Genomic DNA, 12,844 nt, shown 5'->3' with positions numbered 1-12,844 from the left:
AAATAAACTGGCTTATCAGATACAATTAGTCAGTGGTGGAAAAAGTACTCAAATTCTTTACTTAAGTAAAAGTATCAATACTGCAATGTAGAAATACTCTGTTACAAGTAAAAGTCCAGAATTCTAAATTTACTTGATCAAAAGTACAAAAGTATTGGCATCAAAATGTACTTAAAGTACCAAAAGTAAAAGTATTAAAAGGTTTGAAAATAGCAGATCTACAAGCTCACACCGCGTCGCGATGCGACGCGTTGTGAGCTTGTAGATCAGCTATTTTCAAATAGCCTATGTATAAAATAGGGCTAAAGGTGTTAATGCATGTTTCATAATATCATAATTTATATCTGAAAAGTAACTACGTAGTAACTAAAGTTTTCAAATAATTGTAGTGCTTCTGAGATGTAGTGGAGTAGAAGTAAAAGTATTGGAAATTGGAAATACTCAAGTAAAGTAAAAATACCTCAAAATTGTACTTAAGTACAGTACTTAAGTAAATGTACTTAGTTACGTTCCACCACTGCTATTAGTTCCCATTAGCGTCTCAGCTAACCACAGTGCCAATTAAAAGAATTGTTTTCAACTTGACAAGTTCCTAATCAAAAGCAATTTGTGGTGAAATCAACTTGACGAGAGCGCTTTGTAGGAACCATTAGGAACATGCTGTTGTACTGAAACTGTTCCTCTGTCTGTTTTAAGTAAGTGGAGATTCAAGAAATGTTCTCCTAATTGCTGTCACAGTGACCCGGGGGCGACGGGGGGTGCACCCCTCCCCCACATGAAAGCAGACATCATCAGCAACATTTGTACCATGAAATCCTCTATTGTTTTCTTTCTCCTCGCTTTCTCTTGTTTCTGCCTGTACAGACGGCCACACACATTATTTCCTCCTGCAAGGTGTTGAGTTGTATTTAGTTTTAGTAATAGTCTTTTGAATAAAATTCCATTTAGTTTTAGTCACAGTGAATTGTGAATTGTGGCAATAATTGTGACATGAAATTTTCATATCGTCCGATCCCTAGTCCAAACCCTCTAGTTTTTGGAGGAAACAGCTATTGCTCTCCACACGACTCTGCAACACCTTCTTTCACACAACGTTCAAGACCCATTCATTATTTATAAAGACCAATTAGGTGTGTTTTAGTGGATAATGATAGCTTAACACTGAGGCCACACAGATGCTCCGATGGAAAACTGTTATGGTTTGAACCCCTGAAGGACACTGCCAACGGGGTCAAACAGGCTAATTACAGAACCCAGGCTGCTGCCATCCAAGCGGTGATCTACCCACAGGTATAAAAAAAAAATGACACGTATTAAAAGTCTTTTGATTGAGTGCCATCAGGGGGCAGGGGGGCCTGAATGATTCAGACGGCTGGAGCCGTAGACAGGGGCCCCATGGCTGGAACCCTCCAGACATACCAGGCTGAAATACTTGGCATTGGTGGAGCTCGCCAAGGGCAAAACCTCTTCTTTTTTTTTTTTTGTATTGAATTCGCACCTTTCCTTGCGTTAACCCATTTAGACCTGAGGCTGATTCTAAAAACGCCTTCTAAATCCTGACCTAAGTTTTCTGAAAAACTTCAAATATTTACTCAAAAATTGCAACAAATGTATGTTGCTATACTGTACATACATAGCAACAAGCGGTTCCAGTCCTGAAAGGTATAGTTACATATAGGGGTTCCCGCCCAAAATGGGTTAAAAGGATCCCTGGCTAATAGGCCAAATATGCCTTAATACATTATAATTGTCCTCTATAACTGAAATGTAAAATTAAACACCTAAATAAAACACCTTAAATATTTTATTTATTTAAAAAATAGTTAATCTTTCACTCAATAGGGGCAATGCCCGTCGCAGGTTAATGATGTCATGTGTCCATGTGTGGTCTAGCCCTATGGAATTCATGGAATGCATGTGAAAATAAAAAACAACGTAATACTTCCTAAGGTTAGTATGAGCATCAAATCAATATTTTAAATATGGTTTTTTTGCAAATGCATTCCATAAATTCCATATAGGGCTAGAATGCATTTCATGCCATGAAAGGTGCTATACAGATAAAGTTTATTATTATTATGTATTATTATCTCTCTCTCCCAGCGTTGGTGCATTCCACTGACAGGGTCAAACACGGATACAACGGCTCTGATTAACACATGACAAGGAAAACACACACTGAGGTCATTCATCTGTGATATTAATGTCCGACGTCTGCGTACGCACGCACGCACGCCCGCCCGCCCGCCCGCCCCCCACCCGTCCGTCCACACGACCTTGTTGTGCGTCCCCCCGCGGTCTGCCCTCTCTCCATTTGTCTCTTTTCACTAATTCTGTCTCTCCTGCCAACGGCCTGTTCTGTCTAAGTAACTATGGGTATATACATAGACTCTCAGAGCAGTGGCAGAAGAATGCTGCTTCTGTGTGCACGTGTTGTGTGTGCATACGTACGTACGTGTGTGTCTGTGTCTGTGTGTCTGTGTGTGTGTGTGTGTGTGTGTGTGTGTGTGTGTGTGTGTGTGTGTGTGTGTGTGTTGTGCTGACTATGTGCTGTTGGCTACAGCCTGTGTGTGTGTGTGTGTGTGTGTGTGTGTGTGTGTGTGTGTGTGTGTGTGTGTGTGTGTGTGTGTGTGTGTGTGTGTGTGTGTGTGTGTGTGTGTGTGTGCGTGCGTGCGTGCGTGCGTGCGTGCGTGCGTGCGTGCGTGCGTGCGTGCGTGCGTGCGTGCGTGCGTGCGTGCGTGCGTGCGTGCGTGCGTGCGTGCGTGCGTGCGTGCGTGCGTGCGTGCGTGTATTGTGCTGACTATGTGCTGTTGGCTACACCCTGTGTGCGTGTGTGTGCGGGTGCGTGTGCGTGTGCGTGTGCGTGTGCGTGTGCATGTGCATGTGCGTGTGCGTGTGCAGTGACCTTGGTGGGGTGTGTGGACAGAAATAATGAGACGTTTGCTCAGGAAGACACAGAGGGACAACTAAAGGGGTTGAACAGGGAACTGTGTTGGACCAGCCTGCCAAATAACAACAACATCACGCCAGCCGATCCAATAAGTCTCACAAGTCACTCTCTGAACTCGCCGCTCAACTAGAGCAGTGGTTCAGGCCGTGACCCCGGAAACAGTGGCGGAAAAAGTACTCACATTTTTTACTCTGTTACAAGTAAAAGTCCTGTATTAAAAAATGTACTTGAGTAAAAGTGCAAAAGTAATGGTATCAAAATGTAGAAGAAGTACTCATTATCCCATTTCACAAGTTCTCAAATGTATTAAAATGTATACAAATCTTTTGAAAATAGCAGATCTAAAAAAAACTAAGAATAATTTCACCTAAAAGAAAACCATCTGTCTTTTAAAATAAATATCTAAAATATCAGTAATTGGTTTAAAATTAACCACTCTCAACCTGGCATCCCTGATGTGGGCGTGTCATTCAAACACTCAATCACGCAATTGATGTGTATTCTAGTTCAATGTAGAGGAGAATGTCTTCAAAACAACAATATGTATGATATGATCCATTATGACAGAGCAAACGTCCCTTTTTCTGTCCATTTTCGGCCGTTCTCAGTCAATCAATCAACCAAATCAGAACCAGGAAGTAAGGTTTGTAGTTTTCACATCACTGGAGTAAACCTTTCAGCACACGCTCAGCGGCACTTCAGAGATTACAAAGAAAACTGCACCGTGTTATGGCTATAACAGTGGTTTTCAACCCTTTTCATATCAAGGCCCATTATTTATTCTGCATTTGAGCCACGGAACCACCGTTTGATGAGATTAAGACTCTCAGACCCAAGACTTAGAATATTTTGTTGTCGCTGGATAAGATGTTGTCCACAATTCCATGCTGTATTGATGTAATTACCATTAGGAGAGATGACATTGAAAGGTAATAGAGGTAATATTGAAAAAGTTTTTTTCCAACCAATTGAAACCATAGTGTCCGTATTCTGGGGGCAAATATTCAGCGAAAATAGACAATGTACACATTTGCAATGCGCCACAACACGCCGCATTGTGAGCTTGTAGATCAACTAAAAATAAACAAAAAATAGCAACTTTATTACTTTCCTGGGGACAGCTATTTTTGAAAAATCTTGAAAATTTGTGCAAATCTTTGATATATATTTTCAAAGCTAACATTTGTAACTGGTCCGCGGCCAAATACATATCATTTTGGGGGTCCTTGACATGAAAAAGTTTGAGAACCACTGATATAGCAACGTTAGGATTTAGAAGACATTTTGTAGAATCGGCCGCTTAATGGATTTATGTGGTTAAAGGGCAACATTCTATTGTGAGGCAGACACCTGATTTTCCCCAACAGCCAGAGACACAGAAAACACTGGCAAGAGTTACGCCACATTTCCACATGTCCTCCTCCACAAACACAACGACTGGATTCAGGTTAAGAACGGGCAACCGTCGCCCCCTTTATAACGACATCACGGTTTTGGAGAGAGGCAGGCAGGCAGGGAGGGAGGGAAGGCGTTACAGCTCAAACACAAACCCAGCGTCTATAAATAAAGCACCAGTCTGTGTGTGTGGATGAGGACTGACACTCCAGAGGCAGTGTGGGTCTAGCGGTATACTGTGTATAGTCCTGCAGCTCTGCACTCACTTTGAAAACACTGTGTAAACATGCAGCCAATAATAAATAACTGCACAGCGGATTTGTATGAGATAAGAGATCGCTGGCCAGATAGAGAGATCGCTAGCTAGTTAGAGAGATAGGTTGATGGAGAGACGGAGAGATAGGTAGAGAGAGATGGTGAGATAGAAAGATTGACAGACCGATTATTCATTCTGTAGTTGGATGTATTGAGCGCGTTCGACTATCCTGCTTATCTTGCCAATTGAAATAACCACAATGGTTCTCGATGTTTTTGTGTTATCCTCGATACATTTTATGTGTGTGTGTGTACATGCCATTGCAGTGGTGTATGGCTTTTAGCCTGGAAACCAGACAAATCCATTGCAAAAACAAGAATTGCCCTCGGCAGATTTGCTCTGGCACCGCTCAGTTGTGATTGGATTTCACTCCCTCCGAAGTAGTGAGGGACCAATCGGGGCCCAGTATGCAAATTTGGGGCGGGTTTATCACCGGATGCATTTTTTTATTCGCCCCTTGGAAATGAAGGTTCCACACAGAGATTCCAGACTAATATCTACACAGTGATATTAGTCTGGCCATGCCAGGCTACTGTATATGGCTTTATGTGTATTTTTAAATGGTCAAAATCAATCAATCAATGGATACCCTCTCCTTCCTGTCTCCCTTCTCGTTTCTATCTAAATATTTTCAAAATGATAAAAAAAACTAAATAATCATACATGGCATTCCATTCGTGATATTACAGAACCAGTATTTTGGGTGGGGTGAAATTCCTCTTTAAACCAGAATCAAACGTGTGAAATCATTCATGCCAGAATGTCAATATTGTTTCTTTTCCTATACCTGCTTCTTAATTTTTTACAGGTGAGCTATTGTGTCTGATTGTATCGTTTGTGTGACGATGGACCCCGGGAGGACTATTAAGCCATCCTTATGCAAGTGCTAATGGGGGATCCATTATGAAAAGAAAGAAAGTTAAATGAGAAAACACTGGCATTAAAGAAATCCTTGAATTGGGTCAACACCGGGCTCTGAGCAAGACACTTATCCCCTAACTGCTCCCTTCGGTGCCATATTAATGGCAGCCACTCCTAGTAGTTAGGATGGGTAAATGCCAGTGCAGAAAGTATACAGTAAGGTATGTGCAAAATGTGCTGTAGCAAAATATCCCAACAACAACTAAAAGGGGACACTATTATTGTTATTACTTTCCTGGGGACCCCCGAGTCCTCCAGTGCACGTACCAGGGCTGTGAGCAGACTACAGAGGTTGCCGGTTAGAATGCCACCCTACCATCACACGTGCCCTCGATCAAGAATCATAACCGCCAACATGTGTCCAGCAGCGTGTCCACTGTCCTGTATACTGCTTTGTGCTAATAACAATATTGTTCTGGTCTCTACAGTATATCTATGTCCTGTATATTAAGGCAGTCTGTCAGTACAAAGATCAAATGTCGCCACAATAGGCTATACTGTTCAGATCTAAAGCTGCAATCTGGAATGTATTTGAATGAAAAACGTTATTTTAACCAATGTGTGTTGTAGAGTATGTTAGTACAATTTATTTCACGGCTTGGTTGAATGCTTGATTCTGATTGGTCACTGAATTCAGCAGTGTGTTATTTTTGAATAATGTCCGCTGAACTCAATAACAGACCGCTGTCTAATCAAAGGCTCAGAGCACCTGGCTCATGTCAATCTGCGCTGCTTGATTTTGTGCTGTATCGAACATGGCAGCTGTGTAAACAAACACACAATGTCATTTACAGCTAAACGTTGCTCTCAAGAATGTTTTTGAAAACATTTGAGGTGAGAAATAGACAATGCAGTGACCGAATATTGATTCTGCAGGTTTGAGGTATTTTGAGATACACAAAGAAGGGGTAGCACCTGATGAGTTCTCACAAAACTTCTTCCTACTACTTTTTCGAACATGGAATATAATTTAATGATGACGTTAAGATAACTTTGGCGCTGTTTATTATTTATTTTTTTTCCTTTGTCTTTTCTCATTTATATTTTGAATATGTTAGAAATACATAAATAAATTAAAACAATGAAATTCAATTTTATCAACACTTCCCGTTGTTTTCCGAGGCGACCGTGTTGCACTGGACACACCTGGCATGAATCAATGGAATACTTTCATTACCGTAAGCAATGAAATACTGCTAATACTGCTAAATAATGAGTATACGTATTCATTTATTTATTAACTTGCATAGTAATAAGCTATCGCGTCGGGGTATAATCACCCTGTCAGGGTTTATTTCTCAATAACTCATAAACTTTTTTGTTTTATCCCTTCAGCCTTAATGTCTTACTGTACCACATGCTGTTTACAATCAATGTCCATCATTTTGTTTAATAGGCACAAATGTCCCTCTAGTTTTCAATGCATGGAAATGAATGCGGATTAATCGAAATCATCATAATTCATGTAAAGTGCAACTCAGTACACTGAAAAGTGCTCTATAAATAAAATATGCCATTATTAACATAGTCAGGCAAAATGAATTAATTGAAATAGCATATTTTTTGCCGTTTCCTGGCACACACGGTTCATACAGGCTCTCCTAAATCCCTGGCAAAGGTTCTATTTTCTCAACGCACTCGAGGCAACTTCCGTACAGGAGTGAAAACGGAAGGAGTTTTGCAAACAACACATCGGAGCAGAGCTCTGTGAAAATAAAACAAGGTGTCTGAGTTAAATTAACACAGCACCAAATTTGGGCAGCCTGAGCTTTAAGGTTGCGGTGCTGTTGCTGACATTTAGGTTGTATTTAAAGCTGACACCCTGATCATGATGAGCGCCTTGCGATGCAACAAGTGGCGCTAGTGCAGAGCGGGCATTACTTCACACACAGCAGATCACCAACAATTACAAAGAAGCAAATGCAAAAATCAAAGAGTCTGGGGGTGGAGGACAAGCTGGCCTGAGATCTGCAAGCCAGCCAGACAGCTCAATCAAGCGGCATGTGTGTGTGTGTGTGTGTGTGTGTGTGTGTGTGTGTGTGTGTGTGTGTGTGTGTGTGTGTGTGTGTGTGTGTGTGTGTGTGTGTGTGTGTGTGTGTGTGTGTCTTGACATTATTATAAATCCTTCCTATTGGCAACATCCAAACACAAGCCTCACCCTACCTGACACAGTTCACACATGTGATGGAACAATCTTTTGTGCTGTTTAGGAGGAACACACGCACGCACGCACACACACACACACACACACAACACACACACACACACACACACACACACACACACACACACGTGGATGATGGATGCGTGGTGGTTGTACTGAACAATTCAACTGCCAAATATGAGCATTTTTCTTTTCACAGTGTGCATTTCAGATGGAGGTCGTTCATTAAACATTGATGTTTTGCAACGCAGCAGGCCAGCCAGACACAACTACATCGACTGATGGCCTGTTGGGCAGCAGCTCCACTTTCTCTTTCTATTCCACCCTATTCTATCTCGGTCTATCCATTTTATCCTGTCCAATTCTATTTCACTCCATTCTGTTTTATATTCTCCCCGTTTAATAATAGCCATCAAAAAGTGCGACTTCCTACCCTCCTTCAAAACCACCATTAAAGAGCACCTGTCTGAAATTTGCAACTGGACCTAGACACGTCTTCTAGCTTGCCAAAATAAATTACCACACTGATGAAGGCTGGTTGGCCGCAACGTTTGTTCATTTTAGAGACAGGTAAGAATTAGAAATAATTAAAAAAGACAACTCACCCATGCTACTCTGAGTGCGACCCATTACTTGTATAAATGTTGTTGATCTAAGTAGGCCTGTCACAATTATTACATAATTGCAATTATTTGAGATAATCGCAAAATCTTTTTGCATAATCGTCATATTCAAAAATAGTGGAAATAGCCAATCTACAAGCTAGCTCGGATATTTCCACTATTAATGTTTATTTTTAAGTATAAAGTGAATAAATGTGTTATTTGTCATATCTGCCCTGTGCAACTTTTGTTTACGAAATGTGACAATTAAATGTGACAATTAATCGGCAAGTAAAATGTCATAATCGTGACAGCCCTAGATATAAGAGGATGTCGCACTAGAGGAGCGCGGTTGTAACAAAATAAATTATTACCCCCACTGTTTCTGTAAATATATTTGTACTGCTCCAAGTATTGATGATTTCTTGTATAGCATTGTATGTCTTTAAAGTTCATATGTCTTGATGAATTGAATACATAGGACCACAATGGAAACAAGCCCTCTGGGCTTTTTAGCATTATTGAATAACTGTACATTTTGCAAACTGTTAATAAAGCATTCAATCAATCAGTTGATTTAATGTATTGCTTCCCTACTGCTCTCTGATGGTTCCGGTGACAGATGACCGTATATCTGTCTTTATGTTGTGATGTATGTGTTTATTATTGTATTAGTGTTCTTTCTTGTTGCATTGTTTTCTACAGCTTGTATTGCTGCTGTAAACCAAATCAATTGCTCCCTTGGGGATAACAAAGCTTACCCCTAACTATAATCCAGTATATTCTACTGTATTGTCTACACAATAGGAGGTCAGTTCATCTTAAATACAGCGGAACAAAGAACTGGTTACAATCGCATTGTGTCTTAACAGTAGTTGGCAATAGATTCCATTCCATTGTATATCGTCTCGGTTGGGTGGAAACCTCATATGTCCAAAACAGTTACTTATTTCAGGACTCAAAAAGTTAGACTATGGAGATAAGAGGTTTCTGCCCCCAGTAACGACTCCATCGTCCATCACTACTGAAAGCCAGGGAACCCGGCGTTCCAACCAGAGCACCATATCTGATCTAAAACAAAAGTCCATCTGTTCGTCCGAGAGACGTGATGGGGACTGGAGGGAGAGGTTAGCGGATCAATACAGTGGAGAAGGCTCACCGCTGTGGTCTCCCACACTGGCCTGAATAATGGATCAGGTCTCAGGAGCCATTGACTCATTGTGCCAAGAAGCCGCAACCGCTTGAGGTTCTCCTCCTAGCCTGCCTCTACACCACTTTGTTTCAACTCTTTTAATTAAGCAGCCCGGGGCCCGGGCAGTAACAATTCCCCGGAAGGCTTTAGATAGATATATCGGCAGGGCCCCGCCGCGGCCGCGAGCGGAGCAGAGACTGATTGCTCAGTTTCTCAGGGTTTTTATTTTTTTTCTGGGCATTGGGCATAGAAACACAACGCTTCTCTCTCCGTGTGACCGATGGGAGGTCGTGTTGTACTGTACAAAAAAGACTTTGTATTATTCATACAAGGGTACATAAAGCTCCTTACAAGGACAGATTACTGTAAGGTAGGCCCCGCTAGGCCCCCGGTCCGTCCGTTTCCACATGCACGTCGTGTCCATCCCGGCCCGTGCAGAGCTTGAACGCTCCGCTGAGCCTTCCCACTGATCCACAGGATGGACCAATCCTCAATCCTTTTCGCTTCCCTTTCCTGCTGCATCAGCTGGTGAATGTCTGTGTGTGTGCACACTGCAGCATCCTACCAACCACCACCACTTCCACCTCCTCCTCCTCCTCCTCCTCCTCCTCTACTCCCCCCACCCGCTCTCTCTCTCTCTCAACCCCCATCATCCGCCACCTGCTTTTAAATGCATGGCGCTGCTGCCCCGGCAGATCGCCGGCTAGGGCTCAGCCCAGCCAGCCAGCCAGCCTATAGCAGCCAGCATCACTCCTCTCATCTCTCATCTCTCTCTTCCTCCGTCCGGAGAGAGTCAAGAGGAGGAGTGTGACTGTTATCGGGGCCATGTAGCCTGTATAGTGCAAGCTGCCTGCCTCAGCGTGTGTTAACGCATGGCCGGAATGATCTAGCACCCGCTCCCCACCCACCCACCCGTCTCCCTTTTACTGCCCCCCCTTGTAGCTCGATAATCGATAAAGAGTACAAGAGTGTCGCCTTGAATCCAGAACTAGATTCCATACGACCGCCTGGTGGTGGAGGTGGAGAAAATGGTTCAGTCCTCAGCTCTCCCAGCCAGCTGTGGGCTGGCCCAGCATGTTCCATGCGTCGAGTTAGATAAATAGGCCATGTAGCCTCTTTTACAAGGCCATCTATAATAAACTCAGAGAGAGAAGAAACCCGGCTGCCTCCTCTCTTACACACATTTTGTTCTGCAGCCCACCGGCAGCATAAGACATGAGTCTTGTGACAGAGAGATTTGTAATGTCATCATATAGTCCAGAAGGAAAGGAGGAGAGGGGGAAAAAACACAGCTATAGCAAATCCTAAACACATGCACTATACTTCCTAAAGCGTATTTAAGCCCACCAACCAGACCTGTGCACCTGCTGCCATGCAGGGGACATTTAACCAGCAAAACATTGCTCACACATCCGTTATGCTACCTGGTGCGACAAGAACAGATCTACAAGCTCACTAGCTTGTAGATCTGCTCTTGTCGGCAGACACCGTTGTACGTTAGGGAGAGTATAGATTACAGGGCCTGTATTTATAGGCCCAGCAGACAGACAGACGCACGGAGGAGCGCGTCCGTCCCGTTATAATGAAAACAGACGCATCTCGAACGGCCCATTAAACCCACAGACATCATAATAATAAAGCGTAAAAAAAACATCAGGACGCGAAGGGACGGATCGGCCCTTTAACAATGGCTGCATGATCATACACGCACACAGCATATGGCGATGGGTCTGGTATAGAGAGATAGCATAATGCTAGTCGGCCTTTGTGCCGTTCCTATTTTTATATTGTTATATTGTATCCTATGTTTACGCCTCATTGTCTAAACATCATCTATGAATTAAGGAGCTATTAGTGTGTCTTATATACGGGCTTCCGCTTCAGAGACGCGCATAAAGACAAGTCCGATCTTGATTTTTAAATAGCGGGGCTTGATCGTTACAATGTTGCGGGTCTGATTCACCGGGCAGTGAATATAAGAAGACACGGGAGAATGAATCGTTACAATGTTGCGGGAGAATCTTTACAATGTTGCGCCACACAACACGGGCATCAGCTCACAATTGTGATCCCGTAAGATCTTGATCCCGTGTTATGTGGCGCAACATTGTAACGATTCTCCCGTGTCTTATGATGAGAGCTGCCCAATGAATCATACCCTGCTGGGGGGGGGGGGGGTAGTTATATATACCCTACCAGGGGGGGGGTAGTTAACGGGGTCAGGGGGAGAATCATCTGCCTTTTACTGTTGCTTAATAGAGGGTAGAATGTGATCAACATCAACGGAAGGCAGGTGAATAGAGACACTGTGTTGTTGACGGGACATTCTAGTCAACAATGGCTGGTGATTATTTAAACGAGCCCTCAGTGAATGAATGCTGGGGTCACATGCACCGCGCTGAGCCGCTACAATAATAATAAGAACCACGATAACCTGCACTCCACGCACACACACATTGTGTCTTTTCATCTTCCAAAGGCAGAATAAAAAGAAGGCCCATCCATCCATCCATCCTTCCATCCCTTGAACAAACACATGACATCATCCTCTCTCTCTCTGAAAGCAGCATCGTAAATAAAACATAGCGGCGCTGAGAGGCGCAGTGATTCGGTCCTGATGATGATGATGATGATGTGGAGGAGAGGAGACTAAACATGGATCTATGGATCTATTAGATCTCTATAGTGGTGGACTCACCAGGTTCAGGACCGTCTCCACGATGTCCCGGTTGCTGACCTCTCCGACCTGGATGAGGCCGACCAGCACGGCGAATTTCATCTGGATATTCCTGATCGGGACCGCGGCGGGGTTGATGTTCACGCCGGCCGGGAGGACCATGTTGCCGGCTGCGGACACCATGGTTTTCCCGGTGGTGTTGGCGGCCTGCGGCTGCACCGAGCCTGAGCCTAGGGCTGAGGCTGAGCCCGGAGGCTGATGGGGCTGATGGTGATGATGGTGGTTAGGGTGGTGGTGGTGGTGATGAGGAGCGTCTGTGTCCGTCAACGAAGCCGAGCTCAGTGCTGCTGAAACCGGCTTCTCGCTCGACATTTCCCCCTTCTACTGGAGAGCAAGCCGGAGGAGAGGAGCGGTTCTCTCTCTCTCTCTCTCTCTCTCTCTCTCTCTCTCTCTCGCACGCGCGCACTCTCTCTCTCTCTCTCTCTCTCTCTCTCTCTCTCTCTCACACACACACACACACACACACACACACACACACACACACACACACGCACCTGCTCCTACAGCTCAGTCCGCTGCTGCTGCACAGAATACATCAAGGCTGCAGGATTGAGGAACCGATCAATA

The 12,844-nt window shown here is 43.7% G+C and overlaps 1 protein-coding gene across 1 annotated transcript in view; it reads right to left on the bottom strand.

The window, feature by feature from the left end:
• LOC308089988 (neurobeachin-like) overlaps positions 1–12,589 on the bottom strand; it is a gene marked incomplete at both ends in the record, with an annotated part of 234,794 nt that extends 222,205 nt beyond the window's left edge. Inside the window, 1 exon segment of the mRNA XM_080434989.1 lies at positions 12,239–12,589. Within this exon segment, the coding sequence (XP_080291115.1) occupies positions 12,239–12,589 (351 nt within the window).
• Positions 12,590–12,844: the final 255 nt, after the last annotated feature.

The sequence above is a fragment of the Gymnoscopelus braueri genome, assembly GCF_963280865.1.
Source record: "Gymnoscopelus braueri genome assembly, chromosome: 8".
Lineage (NCBI taxonomy): Eukaryota > Metazoa > Chordata > Actinopteri > Myctophiformes > Myctophidae > Gymnoscopelus > Gymnoscopelus braueri.
Note: the sequence above shows the minus strand (reverse complement) of the source record. Positions and strands in the feature narration are given on the sequence as shown.